Source organism: Balaenoptera musculus, chromosome 2 (assembly GCF_009873245.2).
Source record: "Balaenoptera musculus isolate JJ_BM4_2016_0621 chromosome 2, mBalMus1.pri.v3, whole genome shotgun sequence".
NCBI lineage: Eukaryota > Metazoa > Chordata > Mammalia > Artiodactyla > Balaenopteridae > Balaenoptera > Balaenoptera musculus.
In genome coordinates, this window is record NC_045786.1 from 164,926,635 (window position 1) to 164,948,354 (window position 21,720).

General features: G+C 37.0%; 1 protein-coding gene across 1 annotated transcript in view; it reads left to right on the forward strand.

The window, feature by feature from the left end:
• The window catches only part of UNC79 (unc-79 homolog, NALCN channel complex subunit), a 251,806-nt gene that overhangs the window by 26,108 nt on the left and 203,978 nt on the right, over positions 1–21,720 (forward strand). The window contains 3 exon segments of the mRNA XM_036842067.1: positions 10,164–10,284; positions 17,229–17,374; positions 20,863–21,033. Of these exon segments, the coding sequence (XP_036697962.1) occupies positions 10,164–10,284; positions 17,229–17,374; positions 20,863–21,033 (438 nt within the window).

Here is a 21,720-nt window from a genome sequence, read left to right on the forward strand (position 1 = left end):
CTGGCACAAAGTAAACACTCAATTTAGAATTATTATTGTGATTGTGACTCAGAGGATGAGGATTATGTCTTTTTTTTATTGTTGATTTACCCATGCCTCAAGGTGCCTAGCACACAGTGAGTGTTCAATCAACAATATCTGATGAATGAATAAGAACACTAGTATCTTTCCCTTCACCTTTGCTGCTTAACTTTTGCTTAATGTCAGAAATTCCTTAGAACTCCTGATGTATTGTTTTTCACAAGTTAACTGTTCAAAAAATGTAACAAATAATGTATGTGGAAATGCTTGGAAAAATGTAAATGGCTATACAAGTGTGATTGATGATGATGATGATAATGACGACGATGATGGTGGTGTTGGAATCACTTGCCCAAGAATGGGAGTATTCGCTGACCTCTCCTGTCTGCTGAAAGTGCCAGATAAAGTTTGCCTCCTGGAACTAAAACTCACTGAAGATTATATATGTAAGTATAAGAATATTTGGAAGAATTAACAATGAGATTTGTGACAAGTGACATCCTTTTGCTTTTGAGGGGAGATTTCACTGTTTGGCTCTTTAAATACGTGTATCCTTTCCCATATCCCTTCATTTGTTACTTTTAGGAGATTTCAGTTCATGAGGGTGACCTTCCTCAAAGAAGGAGGATCATTCTTTGATCAAGGATTTGCAAAGAACTCTGGTTCTTCATTAGAACTCCCAAGCCATGCGTTGTTGCATTGTTCTCCCCACATCTCCATTTCTGAACATCTTTATTATTAGCTGTATTTATTCTTTAAAAAAGATGAGTTTCTGAATATAGAACTGGGTTTTAGTACCAAACGCAGTATTTATATTGTGTGTGTGTGTGTAGGGGGTTATGCTTGATTTTGTTGATGAAAGATCACTGCTGTGTTTTCCTTACTCTACAGTCATTCCATTTCGAGGGACAGAGTATTGGACTGGGAAGGGGGAAGCAGAAGGATCTCACATGTAACTGCTAATTTTAGTAGCAATTTATTATCCACTATGTGCCAGTCATTGTGCTAAACAGTTTATATATGTAATATTTTAAATCCTTTAGCAACCCTGCGAGAGAGATATCATTATCCCTGTTTTATAGGTTAAGAAATTGAGGCTCAGAGCAGTGGAGGAGGCAGTTAGTTAGTAATTATATCGATAGCATATGGCGATAAGGGCTATGATAGAGGGAAGCCCTGTGTGCTGTGAGAGTGCCAATGAGACCATTTAATGCAGCTTGTGGTAGGGAGGGTTAGTTGTCTACAGCGGAAGTGGTTATAGCTGAGGTATGAAGAATTCTTAGGAGGTGGCCAGACAGAGAAGTATGGGTTGCATTCCTGTAGAGAGAATAGTGTGTGCAAAACCATGGAAGGGTGAGAGCGTCATGTCGGGGTTTTTGCGTCATTATGGCTGAACTGTGGTACATAGTGAAAAGACAGAAGATGAAGCTTGACAGATGAGCAGCGATCCATTCATGCTGGACTCTATATGCTAAGTTAATTATCTGGATTTCAACCAGCAGGAAAGGAGGAAGACTTGCATATTGGAAAGATTTCTCTGGATGTCATGTAAAAAAAGGATCAGAAGGGAATCAGTCTGGATGTGACAGCAATAATCTAGGAAAGAGATGTGCAGGCTTGAATTAAGGTGATGTAAATGTAGATGGAGAAGAGAATAGATTTTAGAGACTATTTCTAGGTAGAGCCAATTGGGCCAAGGAGTAGAATCTACTGGACACGACAAACACTTTGAGAGACACAAAAATAGTAAGTTAGGACAGATATGTAGGGTGATTAAGGCGTCTGATGTTCTAATCAAGAGAAGAAGTGAGGGACTTCCCTGGCGGCGCAGTTAAGAATCTGCCTGCCAATGCAGGGGTTACGGGTTTGAGCCCTTGTCCGGGAAGATCCCACTTGCCATGGAGCAACTAAGCCCATGCACCACAACTACTGAGCCTGCACTCTAGAACCCGTGAGCCACAACTACTGAAGCCCGCACGCCTAGAGCCCGTGCTCCGCAACAAGAGAAGCCACTGCAATGAGAAGCCCGTGCAGCGCAACGAAGAGTAGCCCCCGCTTGCCGCAACTAGAGAAAGCCTGCGCACAGCAATGAAGACCCAAAGCAGCCAAAAATAAATTTAAAAAAAAAGAAGTGGAAAAGGAACCAGGCATAATTCTTACTTTAACCACTGAAGTGAATATTTATAGCAATCCAAATTTGTGAAGTATGTCCAAATACTCTGTGTTTATGTCTGTCATTTCTCAATGAAAGGTTAAACTGAAAAGAAGATGAATAGTTTAAAAGGAGGCAATGACAGCAAATCCATAAAGTCTTAGACTTGATGGAGTGGAAGAGGAAACCAATAAAAAAATAAGATGGATTTAAGATATATGCTTTCAAATCTACAACGTTAATAATCAACTTTTGCAAAGAATGTGGAGGAAGTATTATTTTAATTTCTCACTTGGCAAAAAAGGAACAGAACAAACAAGCAAACAAGAACCCCTGAGGCTCACACATAGCTGTAGGTTGGAACTCACTGCATCCCAGAGCTCTCTGCAAGACATTGTGATGGCTCCACAACATTTACCCAGCATGTTGTGGGTCCAAGTCAGGAAAAGTACAATAAGTGGCCTATTTGAAGAAAAAAAAAAAAGAGTAAATACTGCAAAAAATAATGAAGAACCTATAAAAATCTTTGGAATATATAAAGTGAAATGATTATTTGGAGTTCTATTGAATGAGAGATGAGGGGAAAATAAATCAGGAAAAGAGTTCTGGGTTAATTACATGTTGTACAAATGAATTTTATCTGGAAATTACTTATTTGTGTAAATGATACTGGAACGTTAAAGAATTTATCTGGAGGACGTTAATAAGATGTAAGATAGCTGACGTTTAAACTTTTAATTCCTTTCAACCCCTGTGTTAACGTGACCATCTGTTATATGCCCAGCATTGTGACAAGATCTAAGGACATTACAAATGATATATAAGAGAGTTCTGTCCTCAAAGATCTTAAAGTGTTGTTAGGGAGACTAGATTTGCAAACATGAAACTCATTTAGAACCATCCAGAACAGTTTATTATCAGTGAAAAATTTATATAATTAAGTGGCAAAATTTTTGAGGCAGATAATGAGTGCTTTAAGTCTTCCGAAAGGGAGGCAGTGATAAGCATCAGTTAGAAGGTTTCTTGAATGGTGTGACTCTTAAGGTGGGCCTTCAAGGACTAAAGGGATTTGGTTTCAAGCAGAAAAGTGTGGGACTGGTGAAGTAAGCAAGTTTCATTTTGTATTTCCTAAAAAAGTAAACAGATTTAGTCTAATATTTCGTCTGTTCACTCTAGTGTTACTTAATGAAATATTGGAAACAACCTAAATGTCAAACAATAGAATAGGGGAAATGTCAATATTTCATGCTATATCATATTTAATAATTAAATATTATCAAACTAGTAAGAATCATTAAGGAACAATGTGACCTGGTGGAGAAGCCTGGCTTGTAACCAGTTAAACTGTCAGTTCTACTACTTCCTAGCTTTGTGCCTTTGGGCAAGTCATTTACTCTTTCTGAGCTTTGGTTTATTCAGCTTAAGTGGAGATGATAATAACCACTTTGAAAAGTTATTGTGAGGATTAAAAATAATGTATATTAAGAAATAATGTATATAGACTGCCTGATAAATAGTGGACATTCAATAAACATTATTATTCATTATTAGTTATACATATACTATTGGTATGTAAAGAGATACTGTCTTTCTGAAGGGTAATGTCTCAGTTCTTACCGAAAGCTTTAAAATGAGTATTTCCTGTTTGACTCAGCAATTACACAATTAAAAATTTATTCTAAGGAATAAAGATGTGTGCACATATTTAAAAGGGTATTCTTTGCAGCATTGAATAGAATAGTAAAAATAACCCAAAAGTTCACAAATAGATGATTGGTAAATAAATTATGATTCACTTACAAAAAAGACAATTATAAAGCTATTGAAATGATGTAGAAATATATTTCGGATATAGAAAGTGAGGAAAGCAGATTCTAAATCTGTATACAGTATAACTCCATTTTTGTAGATGTATATTTATGAAGAGAAAATTTTCAGGAAGGATAATATACCAAAAATGTTGTCTGTGGTTGTCTCTGAATAGTGGGCCTTCAGGTAATTTTTATCTTCTTACCCGAATTTTTTACTTTTATGGTAATAAGCATAGATAATTAAAATTTTAAAAATAGGAATGGATTGCTAATTAAAATATTTAGAGACATAGGAAAATGCTTAAGATTTAAAGAAAAGCAAGTTATTAGTTTATTTTTGTTAAAGTATTTTTGTAGTTTTATATCTATGCCTAAAATGAATGACTGAATTTTGTTTCTGTGGCTCTTTCTCTCAAAATGTAGCAGTTTCCAAAATGGTAGGGATAGGATGAACAATGAAGAAGCAGAGAGCAGAGATTAGACTTGTGTTTGCCTGGATAAAAATCATCACTTTCTTAGACCCCCTTTCATGTTTTCTTCATTTTCATCACAGCTTTAACCTTTGGCTTCCTTGGCTATTTTCATAAAGAAACAAAGTGTAACCCATTTAACCACTGCAAAAAGCCACTTTCTACCTCCTTCCTGCTCTTCCTTTCATTCTTACTAGGATCCAGTAAATTCAGCACCCACTATTCACTAGTCACTGGGCATATACAGTGGTGAACAGGGGACATAGTTCTTGGAGCCTACTGTCCGCTTGGGAGAGATAGTCAACAATCACCCAGATAAGTATATAACTAAGAATTGTGCTAACTACTGTGAAAAAAAGAATAGGGTGTTGTGAGAGAGGAAAATGAGGGTGGAGGAGAGGGAATCAATTTAGACATAAGACTTCCATGGGGAAGTGACATTTAAAGTCAGCCTTGATGCATGAGAAGGGGTTAGACAGACAAAATATGGAAGGAAAAGCATAGTAGGAAGAGGGACAAGCACATATAAAGATTTTCAGGCAAAGAATAGCTTTGTGTGTTCAGAAAAACTGGGGCAAGAGCCAATGTGTCTGGCCTTTGTGGTATGATGGGTTGGAAGATAGGCAGGGACCTGGTTAAGGATTTTGGATTTTATTCTGAGGGCAATGGATAGCCACTGAGGGATTTGCGTGAAACAGTTTATATTTTAAAAATATCTCTTTGTTTGCTCTGAGGAGAAAGAACTGGAGAGAGGCAAGAAATAAGCAGAAAGGTGAGTAAGGAGGCTTTTAGAATTGATCGGGAGATGATGGTGCCCAGTGATTACAGTGAAGATAAAGAACAGAAGACAGTTGGAGGTGTATTTTGGTGGTAGCATTGACAGGACTTAGTGATAGATTGGATTAAGGAGTGGGGGAGAGGGAATAGGAGCTGTCGAGGACACTTTGCTGGGGTGACTTGGTGGATTACATGGATGGTGGTGAGGGAAGAGATAAGAGTTTAGCGTTGGACATGTTTGCTGTGTAATATCTGTAAGAGAAATTGAATAGATAAGGTCTGTTACTCAGAAGAGCGATCCATCCCCATCTGGGATGGAGATATACAATTTTCTTTTCAGTGTAGTTTTCTTTTTAATTAATTAATTAATTTGGCTGCGTCAGGTCTTAGTTGCGGCACGCGGGATCTTCGTTGCGGCATGCGGGGTCCTTCGTTGCTGCGAGTGAGCTCTTCATTGCGGCGTGCGGGCTCCAGAGCGCGTGGGCTCAGTAGTTGTGGCACGCGGACTTAGTTGCCCCACGGCATGTGGGATCTTATTTCCCCGACCAGGGATCGAACTCGCGTCCCCTGCATTGGAAGGAGGATTCCTAACTGCTGGACGACCAGGGAAGTCCCGAGATATACATTCAAGAGTAGTTGGTACAGATGGTGCTTCAAGCCCTTTGGATGGATGGAACTGTGGAGAGAATATTGAGAGAGGAGCAGAGAATCTGAGTGCTGAGGAATTCCAACATTTAAACTTTAAGTAATAAGGGAGGTGGCAAAGTGTGTTGAGAGGGATACACTAGGGAGGTAGGAGGAAGACTAAAAAAATGTGGTTGTCAGGGAAACCAACGAGAGAGTTTCAAGGAAGGAGGGATTGGCCGGATGGAATGTGCTGAAAGGTCTAGTAAAATGATGGCTGGGAAGTGCCCATTGGATTTGGCAACACGGAGACTCTAGACGATGGTGGAAAAAACAGATTCTGAGCAGTGGTGCAGGTAGAAGCCAGACTGGAGAGTGAGTAGAAGTAAGAATAGAAATGATGGAGAGATGAGAGAGTGTACACAACTCTTTATTATCTTGGCTCTGAAGAGAGGCCAATAGCTGGAAAGGATTGTCAAGTTGAGGGAAAGTTTTTTGTTTCCCTTTGACAAGGGAGATTCTAGAGTTTATTTGAATGGTTATGGAAATAATTTCGTAGGGAGGGAGAAATTAATGATGTAGGAGAGACAACTGATGGATGGAGGGCACTCGTGGTGGGACTGATGTTTGATATTTACTGTATGTTGAATATGTACTAGGTATATGCTAAGTAATTAGCACAGTAAGTGATTTATTATTCACAATAGCCCCATGAAGTTGGTATGATTATCCCCGTTTTACAGATGAGGAAACTGAGGTTGAGTAGAGAGAAAACCAAATTCTTAGTCCAGAGCTGTTTAATTTCAGAGCTCAGACTCTTAGCTTTTACTTATACTCTTAGAGGACTTCCTCTAATGTGGTATTTTAGTCAGTTTGCCAGGGCTGCCATAACAAAGTATCACAGACAGGATGGCATATACAACAGAAATTAATTTTCTTGCTGTCCTGGAGGCCAGAAGTCCAAGACTAAGGTGTCGGCAGATTTGGTTTCTCCTGAGGACTGTCTCCTTGGCTTGCAGATGGCTGACTTTTTACTGTGTCCTCATATGGCCCTTTCTCTGTGCACGTACATCTCTGGTGTCTCTCCTGGGCTCTAATCTCCTCTTGTTATAAAGACACCAGTCAGCCTGGATGAGGGCCCATTCTAAGGGCCTCATTTTAACTTAATCACCTCTTTAAAGGCCTGATCTCCAAATACAGTCACATTTTGAGATTAGGACTTCAACATATGAATTTTTGGGGACAAAATTCAGTCCATAGCAGATGGCTTCTGTTTTCTTAAAGTATAACGAAAAAACTGGCTGTAGGGGTAGTCTTGAAAAGTGTGGAGAAAGATGAAAGAGTGATTGAAGAGGGTAGAAGAAGGAGCTTACTAGAGAAATGTAACCTCAGGGTCAGGTGAGATTGGAGATGATTTGTTTACTCCAGTCAACCCAATTATCTGAGTTTCTGCCGCAATATTTAGGCGTATGGGTGGAGTAAAGTATTACATATGAACTCTCTGCTGCCATGAGGCTGCTGTGTGCTCAGCCAAACAACCATCTCTTGTGTGCAAAGTTGAAATGTAAATGAATTTCATTCACATCCTCAGCACAATTACAAATTACTGTATGTCAGGGACCTTTCTGGCTGTTCTTAAATAGTTGAAAAGAGGAAAGTTAAATAAATCAGTGACTGCTAGGATTTTGTTGCATTCACCAATGAACAAATTAACTTGAACATTTTTCCAACCGGTTCTATAAAAAAAAATTGTTTTTAATGATTACTCACCACTATTTTTGTTCTTCTTTCTCTCCCCCTTTCTTTCTTCCTTTTTTCCCCATCTTCACTCATCAATTATTTATTGAACACCTACTAGGTGTCTGGCACTAGGGATAAAAAGAGTCCACAATCTAGTGTGGGAGACAGGTATATATGCAAAAAACCCCGAAGTGATAGTGCTGTTATTAAATTAATAATTCATGTGTTCATTTATCCTGCAAATGTATTGAGTGCCTGCTATTAAGTGCCAGGCAGTGTGTTAGGCTTGGGATAGAGACATGAATAAGGTATAGTTTTTGCCTTCAAGAAATTTACAACCTGGTAAAGAAAAATAAACAGGTAAGTAAACAAAGGCAATACATTGTAACATTTGTAAAATGTTAAAAGATCTCAAAGAAGGGAGTGACTCTGTGCTTTCCCTTGCATATTTGGATACCCATTGAAAGGAGTCTTTGCTGCATTTTAATGAAAGGAACTGTAAAAAGCACATTCGTTCATTTCACGTTTTCGAATGCTCACTGTCTTTGTGTAGTGACAGTTTTGTAGTTCTTGAATCACGAGCAAGCATTGAGTTGGGGGAATCTATGACTTTTCTCCTCATTTGAGCTTATTGTCCAAAACCTGCACTATCAACACCTTTTTAAGGTGGTAGAATGATTAATGGTATTCCTGAAATACTCGACAGAAACCTGCTGAATGTTAAAGCTTGAGAAAAGTCATAGTAACAAAGCATTATTGTGATGGTGGGTATGCAGAAAGCGTATGCTGGCCTAGCACGTATCTCAAATTCTTGGATCTCAGAACTATGTATTAATGTAGGGGTTCCCTGTAAAGTAATTTTAAAAAAGATGATGAATAGCAGATCAAAAACATGGAGAAGAAAATGGATTTTTGTAGATTATGTAACTGAAACATTTTCAACTATCATCTACTTTTACCTTATCTCAGGAAAAAAATTATTTACAACCAAACACTTATTGGGATTAATTGAGACAATGGATTTAAACTTGTTGCTTTCTTCAGAGGTGATGTGCTATATAAACTCAAGGTGTTATTATCTGCAATGTAGACTTATTTGTGTGGGAAAATGCTAACCATATTATGGAAACAGTGCAGATAGTAGGAGGGGAAAAAAGGCAAATCTGATAAATGGTATACGTGAGATTTAGAATCTATAATTAACCTAATAACAGCTGAAAACTGCTTTGATGTCATGCAGTGAACACCCACTATCTGCATACTGACTTCATTTCAGATGGTGTTCTAGAGTATATCATAGTGGAAAGAGCACTGGATGGGAGTCAGGGTTCATAAGTTCTAGTATAGCTCGGCCGTTGACTCCCTATGTGCCTCATTTTCCCCACCTTTAAAATGAAATGGTTATGGGCAAAGGTCTCTAAGGTCCTTCTAGTTCTGCTATCTCATCATTCTGTGATTCTACGTCCCATGCCTATCAAAAGCATTTTGACTCTCTTCAAGTTGCGTAAGCCAGCATTTCAGTTAGAATGCATCCAGGAGCTTGTTTCCATGGGCTGTTGGGGACAGCAAGGCCGTGCTTCTCCAGGACTTGATATGTCTTCTGTTAACTGCTGACAGTGAGCCATACCACCTAAAAGGCTCCTTTGGTAGCCTTAAAGATTGAAAGGACAAATGGACAGTGTTGAGAGCTCTGTGGAAGAGGAGACCTGAGAGACGTTGATCATCATGGCCCCTTGGGATTTGCAAAGAGGAATGACTAGAACTGGGCCATTCACTGCTGCCAGGTCAAAGGTCAGGTCAGGAATGTGGACAATGCTGGTGACTCCAGGTAGGTCTAGGAGGGTAAATAAGCCTATTTAGTCCCTCCTGAATCTTGAGAAGATCTGGGCAGCCAAGCTCAGAAAGCTATTAGGAAGTCTCCTAATTTATGAAGTTACTTGGACGAAAAATGTGACATTCACTTTTTGTAATTTGTTACCACACAGTCATTGCATTCTTACTTAATACTCACCAAATTAATCTACGTTAACAATTCTCACAGTTCAAACATTCACTAAACACACTTTATGATCACTTATTGTGTTAAAAATCTGGTTTTGATTGTTGCTATTATGCAACGGATTCCCTATATTTTAGGAGTTTTAGTGTTGTTGAAAGACCTTTTGAGTTTTCTCCAGTTTTAGTTAAGCACTATTAAATATAATTCTCTGGTGGCAGAGATATATATCTATTATTATTTTGCTAATAATAAGCTGACTTGGGGGTGATTATAGGATGATTTGGAGTACTGCCTTTCTTAGTGATAAAAAGTAACGGCTAATTTGTGACTAGGATATTAAGCCAGATAACTAAAAGTAATTTTGTGTGTGGAATACAATTATAAGTAAATTAAAGGTCTTTTATAATTGTTTCCATCATGGAATTCCAGTAAAAATTTACATATTTTCCTTAAAATACTGATTAACTTCCTGTATCTGATCATTAAAAAAAATAACTGTATGCCTAATACATATTACAAGATGATTCTTCTTTTTTTCTTTTTCTTTTTTTTTTTTTGCTTTTATCTAGTTGCTTCCAAGATCCGGTACTTACAGGAATATCATAACCGGGTTCTCCACAACATTTATCCTGTACCTTCAGGAACAGATATTGCAAACACCCTGAAATACTTTTCTCAGACCTTGTTAAGGTAAGCTTTAAAATATCCTGTCCTTTGAAAGAATTATTAGGTAGTTCTACTAAATTGATTGGGACCTAAATTTTTATCGAACTGAAAGTCTTGAAGGGCCTTATGTTTTCTAGTGCTCTGCCAGAAGAGTCTGGACTCAAGCTTTCTGGGTGTATATAGCAGATGAGATCAGAGGCCTAACTGATAAAAATGGCTACTGCCTGCTTTCCTCAGTTGAACGCCTTTTCAAGAGATTTATATAGTGATAAAAGTTATATGTTTGGCACTAATATAGAGTGGAATTAAAAGGAGAACCTACATTTGCTTAAAATTAAGAACAGGAAACACATATGGTCTTAAAGAAAATCAGAATTACGAAGCATTTTTAAGTTCATCAGTAGTATTTCCTATTTCTCGAAGCATAATTTATGATAATAACAATTATTTTTAATCCATGTAACACTTCAAGTGTTCAATATGCTTTACAGTCGATATGGAGGACAACAAACAAAACCACGGCAGCCCTTTTTATACTGTCTGCTTTGACTATAAGGTAGAGACAGGGGGGACCCATCTGCTTCACAGTTCTCATTAGGAAAAGCAGGCAGACAAAGGTGAGCCTTTCAGGTAAAGACTCAATTGTAGGGGAAATAACATCGAAGAAGTGAGAGCAGACTTCACTTTCCATTAAATTCTAAGGCTTGGTCTCTTCCATTATCATGATCTCCTCACTCCAGATCTGATTTTAGAAACACATTTCTTTCAGCTATATAACAGCAAAAGTTTTGTAAGATAGGCATTAGGGAAAGAACACCAGCTCAGAACGACTATAGTGGCACTGGAGTTCCCAGCAGTCTAAGGCTTTGCCCTGGGCGGACTGAATGCCTTGTAGAAAGAAGCCTCACTAGAGCAAGTCAGCTCCTAGTCTTCAGTGCCACTATCTCTGTGTTCTTATTCTTTGGAATGTCTCTTCTTCTTTAGAACCCCTAGTGTCCTTGTTCTATGTTAAAAGGATTCTGTTTATCAGATTCATAGATTTCATACTTACATAGTAAGTTTAGGACCTTGTTATAGGACATTTCTCTTTTCCAATGGCAGTGGAATAATTAGCTCAGTTTTCACAGTAATAATCAGATAAGGCACCAAGGCATCCGATTCTGTCCTCTTGAATTCTCCTTTTGTCTTTGAGGTCAGGCTTCTCAACGGGAAACACTTTCCTTTATCACGAAGTCTGAAAGCTCTCTAAGTGAGAGACACTTTTCAGTAGGAAGCAAATTCCGAATTCCATTTGCAAAGAAACTGTGACATTCTAGTTGGCACTTCGAAACTTGCTGCTTAGGTCTTAGTCATGGTGCCAAAAAATTAAGAAATTTGGGATATTGAAGTCATGTTTGCAAGACATGAGGATTCCATTTTCTTGAGCAATGAATCATTAGAATATGATCATGGGTGACAGCATTTTAATGGTAAAACTAGTGTTAAAATAGTTTATTCAAGTGCTGTTGGGAAAGACTCTATGCAATTGAGTCCATTTTCAAAGGCAGACAATATCAACAGCCACAACGAATGGTAGTACTAACCAATAGCTATTATTATCATAGCAATATTATATTATAATATGTAATAGTAATGATATGTCAAGCACTTTTCTAAGCACTTTACATGTGTCATCTCATTTAACCCCTCATATTAATTCTATTAAATAAATATACTATTATACCCATTTTATATATAATGAAATTAAAGCACAGAGTGGTTAAATTGCTCAAAGTTACATATCTGGTGAGCGCTGGAACCAGAATTCGACCCTGGGGGTCCTAATCCACGGCACATGCTCTGAACAGTTAGGCTATGCTGCTTCTCCTTACTATTGCTGGTTATCATATTCCAGGGGCACTTCTTTTAGTAAAAACTTGGTTTGGCCTTTGGGAATGCTGGCATCCATTATGAGTCCATAGAGTATAATTTTGGCTCTCTTTGAGATCTAGGGAGGAAAGGAAGTGCTTGGCACAAAGATTTACCATCTTTTTTTTTTTTGGCCGCGCTGCCTGGCTTGTGGGATCTTAGTTCCCTGCCTAGGGATTGAACCCATGCCCCCTGCAGTGGGAGCATGGAGTCTTAACCACTGGACCGCCAGGGAAGTCCCCATCCTTTTGAAAGTTAAATTGAGCTATACCTGAGCTGATATGGACAGTGTTTCAATTCCCAGATGTTTTAGTGCTATCTCCCACTCAGCAATTTGTTGTGGCTAGTAGGTCAGAGCAGAGTTGACAGCCTATAGGACACACACACATCAAGTGGGAGGAAGAAAGAAGACACTGAGTAACAAGTCCCTGGCTGGACTTTAATACTCACAGGTTCAACTCTTGGGCTGAACCCAATGCATTTTCTTTCTTCTCTTTGCCTACCTCAGTTTCCAAAAAATTTTTCATCTCTTTTGTTTACTTTCCAATAATTCCAATAATACAGAACTTACAACTATTGTCCTATGTATTAGACCAAGTTATGGTCATTTTCATCATTCTCATTGTTGGTTTATACACCCGTAATAATCATATTTATAATTCTTCATTTTACTTATGCTGTTAGAAAGTTCAAGACAAATAAGATGGTCTAAGTATTTGGTGTCCAAGATTCTTTGACAGTAATGCTTTCTACTTACAAACAAGATGGTTTCCTTTGCATTTTATATAATTTATTATATACATTCAGAAGCACTTCTTGCTTTCAGAATTCAGGTTCTTGGAAAGAAACAAGAAAGCATTAAAGATATATTCTCACAGAGTAACCCTCTGTCTTTCTCTTTGGGTATTCTCAATGAAGTTAAAATTATTTTGGTTAAAATATGTGACTTGAAGTTCCAGCAGCATCATTTAAGTCACAATTGCATTTTTAGAGTAATAGTCCTTTGGTATTCATGCATGCACGCAACTCTCTCTGATTTCAGTAGAGGTTTGTACACATTTTCAAAGGCAGAGATTAGGCTAGGTGTTTAACTTCAATTAATTTAATCCATAGGAGAGGAGAGATTACTTGTGGAGAAATATAGAGACCATAATTGACTATCTCAGCAGTTGAACAGTCCACATAGGTCCACTTAGTTTATTATTGGACTCAGATTCATGGAGGTTCCCCAAACTCTAGGTGAGCAGCAGGCAAGTCCTCTGTGTTACTCAGCTTGCTGGCCCTTGAGTCTAGAGCAATGTTCTGTCCTTAGAAGGGGATCAGTAAGTATTTGTTGAATTGAATTGACTTGAGTCCAAATTTCATCCATCACAGGAACTCTTCTAGAGCATTTACTTAATCTAGCAGTGACCGAGGGTCCTGGGTAAGATTTTGTGTGAGTGCTGAGGTGTCCTCATTTTAACTTAGTAGGGGTCTAAGTGTGGCAATGGGCACACAGTTTATACACAACTTCAGAGTTTAGTTTTTTGTTTGCTTTTAGCATTAGAAGTGACTATGAAGATCAACTAGTTTAATCTCCCCTCATGGCTGCAGAGGAATCTGTCCATTTTATATTAGAAGCATTCTGGGACCATATTTTAAACATCTAAGGTCTTCTGTAGGGATCTTGCCTTTTATCTGGGAGAAAATTTAAAGGCTTTCTTCTAGTCTTCCTATTTCAAACATTCTTTTGGAATTCCTTCCCCCAGATCACTCTTCTGGTGCCATTCAAACTGCTAGCACATACTATCTTTTTAAGAAAATCATTGAGTTTGGGGAAAGCTACTTGCTGCTAACTCTTTAGAAAATGTTTAATATGTTTTTAAAAGAGATTCTAGTTTCAGTTCGATAATCTTAATTGAATTCTAATTTCTAATGGCTTAGGAACAAAATACAGACCTTCAAATGACTGATTTATTGTCCACAGAGTAGCTTTAGAGCATAGCATAATCAAGTAAATTTTATGAAGTGCATAAATCTAATTCAAATGTCAAAGTTCATAATCTTATAGAAAGTTTATTTGACATATTAATTTTCTGTGCTATAGATACCTCAGGGCGACTCTTCATCTTTCCCCACACCCACAGTGTTCCTCTTCTCTTGGTTTCTCTTGATGTTGGAAGTAAATGCTTGGTAAAGAGGATCTCAGGAGTGAAGAGGAAAGGTGAAGAGTTGTCTGCTGGGTCAAACTCTTCTGAGCAGGGCATTCTTAATATTCTTTTTGGTTGGGTGTACAGACCTCTGGGAAAGAATCTCAGATGGGGAAGATGGTTTTATCATTCCCAAGTTAGACAGTTTGGTTGGGGAAATAAGTTTCTTTTTTTTAATGAATAAACTTCACAAAACATCATGAAATCACAATGCATTGTACATTTATTCATGAGCCCTTCTTAAGTTTTTCCGCAAATGAAAACATTTCCTTACATTGAAACATGAATGATAATTTAAAACTGGTTTCATGGATTATTCATCTTCAGCCATTTTTTCTCAACCTCACCTACTTATTAAATCTAAAGGCAGTGAGAGAGAAGTTTACTGTTTCAGTGCTGACGTTTTTTCTTCCCTACGTATATGAAGTTGGTGCTGCTATCATTTGGAAACCCTCCATATACAGGAAGGGAAAAATATCAATGTAGAGCCTCCAAAGTTGATTTGACTAGTGTTTGTTAAATTATATGAAACTTTGGAAAAATACTACTGTGTATTTGAAAAGAATAATGTGCTATATTTCCCCCACCAAGGAAAAGTTTGATGAGAGCAATGTACTTAATTTAGAGAAAAGCATTAATGTATGCTCTACAGCTAATTCTATTCTCTAAGGCAAAGTATTGTTTTTCCGTGCCACTTCTATAAGAGCCACATGTTGCAATTTTGGAAGGATGCTGGTAGTAGGCTAATTTAGGGCTGAAGTTTGGGAAATAATATTTCTGACTTACACCCATTGTGATTTTAAGGGAATTTTCAGTGGGATAAAATCCTACAGGGTTAAAACAGATTTTTGGTGAGTGGGTTTATCAAGAATATAGCATTTAAAGGGGGTACTTTTAGGAGTAATTGAGTTATATGAGGAAAGTATAAAGTCTGATGGAAAATCTGATGGTATTTATAATAGATGTAGGCAGGCAGGGGTAACTGGAATGTTGATATTATCCCATTGTAAAGTATAAGCTTACAAAGTTAAATACATCACACACAAAAAAGGTAAATTAAATCCCTTTAAAAATTAAAAAATTACACTAAATCTTAAGTTATTTATTGCTAAGAAGTATTACATAACTATTCTGAAGTTATTTTTATTATTATTAATTGTTTTTCCCTGGACATTGGGTAACAGAAGACAAAGGAAATCGAGGTAAATTAGGCACATGGAAAATAAAAAGCATGTAGTCATTTTTCTTACATTGTAACATATTTTGCACTAAGAGTAAATAAAAATAAATGTAAATTTGAAATAGCGAGCATGCTTGACACTAACCAATTCTTCACACCACTGTAAAATTGTAAATGTAATATCATTAACTAAGAACTTAGTAATGTTTGATGCACATAGAATAAGTGTAAGATAAGATTATTTCTATGTAATGAAACATTTATAAATTGTTATCTATTTTGATTAACATCGAAGTGTACTATATCAAAGCACTTTGTAAGTGCAGCAGATATTACCAGTATAATGTATAGATATTACCATTATAATGTCTTTAATGATTAAATAGTATAACCTAATTTAAAAAAACTAAACATTTGGCTAAGCAGTCATTTCTTCTATTTTTAAATTAGCAATTTTTCTGCTTTATTGCTTTTACTAAAAGGTTTTTATTTAAAAATTAGTGCTAAAAGAAAGCCAATTTATGTTTAAGAATTTCTTTTTATTTCCATTAAAATTTTTTTAACTTTGTAAATTATCTTTCCTTTAGTTTTTAGTGAGTTTTGTTGAATAATAACGTAAGTAGCAGCAGTAATATATATATGAGATCTTATTGTATGACGTGCAGCTATATGACAGATACTGCTTGCTTAGTCTTTAGAATTTTGAAGGTAACTATTTAATAAACCTCTGTTTGTATTCATAAAATAAAATGTTTCCTCCCCAACATGCAAAATTTAAAAAACACACATAAATAACCATTATCATTAGTTCACAAACATATGCTATGGACCATCTACTCTATATTATTTTATAGCTTTTCCAATGTAGTTTAGCTAACATTTTAGAAATATGTATTATTTCTAAATTCATATGCCTGTTTAAACTTCATTATCTCAAATGATACTGACAGAATGTCATGAAACAGTATCATAATATACATATAGACATTATTTTGATGCAATAAACATGTGATTTTTAAGACTCTCTTAATAAACACACATGTTTATTCTTTGCTAAAACATGTTTCTGCAAGTGCCATACCTATATTTTGCAAGTTTTTCTTTACCTGATTAAGACAGTCTTGCTGAAAACTTCCTTTGCTTTGAAAACTCCTTTTAATTAGCAATGAAAGCTCTAACTCATTAGACAAAGCCATCATTCTTCCTTTCCGGAAACCTCGCCTTCATCAAATCAATAAACTGTAAAACATGGGTTTGGCACTGAAACATGCATTTTTATATTTTTGCTCCTTACTAGCCAGATAACACATGAGATGCAATGCAACTTCCGCAAAATAAACCTTACGTTATTGGTATCTCTGTGCATGAAGCTCTGCGACCCGTACTAGATTTGTAGATGCTGCTGGTGTGGCAATTGCATCTTATGTGGGATGTATCTGGTGTTTTATTATTTGTTTTAGAGTGTCATTTCAATGTAATGTGCTGTTCTTTGTGTCTTTGTTGTCTCTTTTTTTTCTTTGTCCCCCCAACAGCATTTTGTCCCGCACAGGGAAGAAGGAAAACCAAGATGCCTCCAATTTGACAGTGCCCATGACCATGTGTCTTTTTCCTGTGCCATTCCCACTCACCCCATCTCTAAGACCGCAGGTCAGTTCCATCAACCCTACTGTTACTCGCTCCCTCCTTTACAGCGTCCTGCGAGATGCTCCCTCTGAACGTGGCCTGCAAAGTCGTGATGCTCACTTGTCAGACTACCCTTCTTTGGACTATCAAGGCCTCTACGTGACTTTGGTGACTCTCCTGGATCTAGTTCCTTTACTACAACATGGCCAACATGGTGAGCATTTAATTGAAACTTTTGAAAATGTACATGTATGTTTATAGATGCTAGAGACTGTTGTTGTTATTATAATAAATTGCTTGAAAGGTCTTTGTGTGGCTAAAACCTTTCTTACACTGAAGCTTAATTATGGTGTTTGCCTTATTATCATTTTTTTCTGTCTTATGGCCAGAGAGGTGTTATCCAAGTGGGTCTGCATGGGTGGGAGGAATGGGCTTGAGAAAGGAGGAAGACTATAAAAGGAACTTAACTATTCTCCCCTGATCTGCTTATCAAGGAGACTCTGGTTGAAATTACGATTTGGATGTTAAGTTTTAAAAACTTGCCCCCCAGAAAATGTAAGAGGTGGAGCTTAAAGGGCACATCATATCCACTGACTAATTCTGTGATTTTGGGGAGCAAATCATAGAATCTCTCTGGGACTCATTTTTCCTGTCTTTAAACCCAGGAGATTAGATAATAAGAAATCTCTAGAACGCTTCCAAATTTAACAAACAATCAATAGTTATTAGAAAATGTTGACCAAGTGGTACAGTGTATAGTGGTGCTTTATGCCATATATAGTATATGCATGCCGTGTATGGTATACACTACACAGTCTTAGTGGTGCTTTAGGACAGAAGCCTAAGAGCATGCTTCTTTTCTTAACTCTTCCTCTTTCTACTGTGTGTCTTTAGTAAATTTTATTATCTTGCATGCTTACCAAATTCTTCTAACTCATAAAAAGGAGCACAATAATATCTACTGCTTAAGTATTCAATATTATATTTGGGAGAATCAAATGAAAAATCATACAGTAAGAAAAATGACTTTTGCAGCAAATGAGCTTTTAATACACCAGTTGTCTTAACTTTAAAGCACTGATAATTTGGTCCATGGAGGTATGATAACTAAAGTTTCACTGTCCAAAAAATTGGAATTTCAGAAATGGGTGGGTGGTGGAGGTTATTTTGTCTTTTAGTTATGGCTAACTTTCCTAAGAGAATGCTTAATGGTTTATTTAGTAAGATGTGTTCTGAACTTAAAAAAAAAATCTTCTTTTATAAAAATGATGAAATGATTATTAATTTGTTTTTTATATTTACAATTCTGTATAACAGTGAATATAAAAAATGTAGAAACTTGTGAGTTTGCTTATTGTACAATTTTGTAGCTGTTTGAGTCTAGTCACTTTTATTGTGATCCTATCTCAGCTCAGAACTTAAAGGAGATGACTCTTTGAATGTAATATTCCCAGAGCTTACCATGGTGGTGAACTTGTCAGTGCTTTTCCTTTGTGACTACCTGCCTGGTCTTGGGATGGGCCACTGAGTTAGAGCCCCTTGATTAAGATAAAAGCATTCAGTTTGGTATCTCACAGCCCATTTAACTGCAGTTAATGTGTAAATTGTGACAATTTCAGGGGGGATTATTTGTATTTTTGCTCTTTTACCCACAGCTATTTTGTGACCTTCCTCTTTACTGTTATCTATAGGCTGTGTTCTTGTTCTGCATAACAGATCTCAGAAGATAGGAAAAACTCACTAGACCATCCCTTAGAGGTTAAAAACCAATACAACCCTGTTTTGATCTGAATGACATCAGACTTTCTGAGGGAGGGAGTTTGGAACATGGAATTCTGGTTCCCAAGCTGGAACTTCTAAACAAGAATGACTGAGGGGTGGGTCCTGAGGATCTGAATTTTTAACTAGCTCTCTGGGTGATTCTTCTGTACACCAAGTTTGAGAACCACTGCACTGTACCCAGCAGAGCTGCATTTTTGTTGCAGTTCAGCTACTAACTCTCAGGTGTTCTTGGGCAATCACTTCCCTTCTCTGGGCCTCAGTCTCCTCATTTGAAACATATTCCAGGGGGGCTTCAGGTTCCTTTCAGTGCCAATGTTCTGTAACTAGGCTAAAAGGCAACTGAGGTGTCTTATGTGCACAGGCTCAGTCAGTTCTCAGGAATACACTTGTGAATTTTCGGTTTCATCAATTTGAGCCCAAGGTTGACTGACCCTCACTCCCCAGTGGGCAGTGTGGCCACATCCTCTCTGCTGTCAGTTGATGTGCTTGTTGAGGTGGCATATTAATTCTAATGATAATCAGAATTAACATTAGGCATGAAAATAGCACAAAGAAGGTGCATCTGCTACAAGACAAACAAGTCTAATAGTTTTCTTTTATAATGGATATGAAAATGAGAAAAAGCCTTCATTGTCAAGTCTTGGCTGATGAACTGTATATCAGGAGATCCAGAAACATCAAAATATGTATTCAGTGTGATGGGATTTGGTTTACATGCATTCTAAAGCTAAATCGTTATGATTTTTTGAATGTCCTCTATTTTTACTCCTTGTGCAGGTAATAATAATAATAACAATATTAATATTCATAATAATATCTAATATTTGTGGAGCACACATTAGGTGCTATGTTAAGCACTTTACGTTTTTCTCATTTAAACCTCCTAACAATCCTTCTAATGAAGTGAGGTAGGTACTGTTCCTATCACTTAAAAGCGTTGATAGAAAGATTATTATGAGGTGGCACGTCCTTCTGTGATAATTGATAACTAAGTGTGCAGGGTCATGCAGTATCAGTTTACGGCTTCCCTTCTTTGGTGCATGCTGAATCTGCCGCTGTGCTGGAAGACGCAAATTACTTCATTGCCCAGGACTCCAGATGTAGGAAGATTGTTCAGTCGATGGAGCAGAAATAGCATGGTTTTATTTCCAGTCTTGCCCTTGATTTTTCTAAAAATTCCCGTGAGAAAATAATTTAACATCGCTGTGCCACAGTGATCTTGTGTAAAATGTAACAGAGGTAAGAATGCTGGAAAGATTTCAAGATTCGTTATCACTTGGAAAGTGCTTTTAATTTATGAAATCAGGGAGTAATATGAATACCAAGTACTACTGAAGATGGATAAGGTGTTGAGGAAAAGCTCACATCATAGATACGGTTGACCCTCGAACAACTTGTGGGGTTAGGGGCACTGAGCCCCCATACAGTTGAAAATCTGCCATCTCTGCTGCTCTCTCTGCCTCAAAAACAAAGGAATTGATAAATGACTCACCTAAGGGCAGGGAGCTGAAACAGTTTGGATAGAATCAGGACTCAAACCCTAGTTCTTTGGGTTCCACTTATTGTGATCTCTAATTGAACACAAACTTTTCCCCGCACTTAGTTGATTTAAAGATCTGTAAAATGAAGATACAGGTACTATATTTATTGAAAAAATCCATGTATATAAGTGGACCCACACAGTTCAAACCTTGTTGAAACCCAACAGTTCAAAATTTGTGTTGTTCACGAATCAACTGTATATTTCTTAATGCAATCATTCATCAAAGACTGTGTACGTACTCTACAGAACTCTTGATAGGAAGGGAGTGATGGTTGCTTATAATTTAAACCAGTTCATAAAAACTTAAAATGTAAAATTAGCATTTTTTGTTAAATGGCAAAATATTCAGTGACTGATTACTTCATTTTGTTTTGTAGATCTTGGACAGTCAATATTTTATACAACTACATGTTTGCTCCCCTTTCTCAATGATGATATTCTGAGTACTTTGCCCTACACGATGATATCAACTTTAGCTACCTTTCCTCCGTTTCTGCACAAGGATATTATTGAATATCTCAGCACATCTTTTCTACCAATGGCTATATGTAAGTTCGGTCTTACCTAATACTAGATGATTTTTATGTGTTGTATGAATGGAAATTGCTTTTGCTGTTTAGGCTACAGATTTTCAAGATTATAATGGAATCACTTGCTGTATACATGTGCTTTGATTTAAATTCAGTTATTTCATCATGAATAGTATGGTGAACATCAAAGAAAGAAAAAGACAATTATACCTTAGAACTGTTGTATTCACATAGTTTGATCTTATTGGATAGGAAGAAAGAACATGTCAAGGCACAGTCTGTATTTCCTCCATATAAATTATGGTATTTTTTGGCTACTTTAGAAAAAAGCGTGGAGTGAAGTGCTGCCTTAGATGTAGAAATTCTTATCTTTTGCATCTGAAAGCAGTAGGGTGTGCAGGGAAGAGCAATGGATAGAATCAGGATATGTAGATCTCCTGTGGTCTCAGTTCTGTCTGTAATCTGCTGTATGATGTGAGGTTGGGCAACTGACATAGTTGAAACTTCATCTCCAGAATGATGATATCATCAGCTTTCCCTCACAGGGGTGTTGTGATGACAAAATGAGTCAAAATTTATGAAAACACTTTGAAAAAAGCTGAAGTTTACAACTCATGTGCAAGGTACTCTTATAAACGTGGAATCGATTTGAATTCTGTTTCACTTTTATAAACTTAATTCTGCAGGCTTTCCAGATGTGATAAC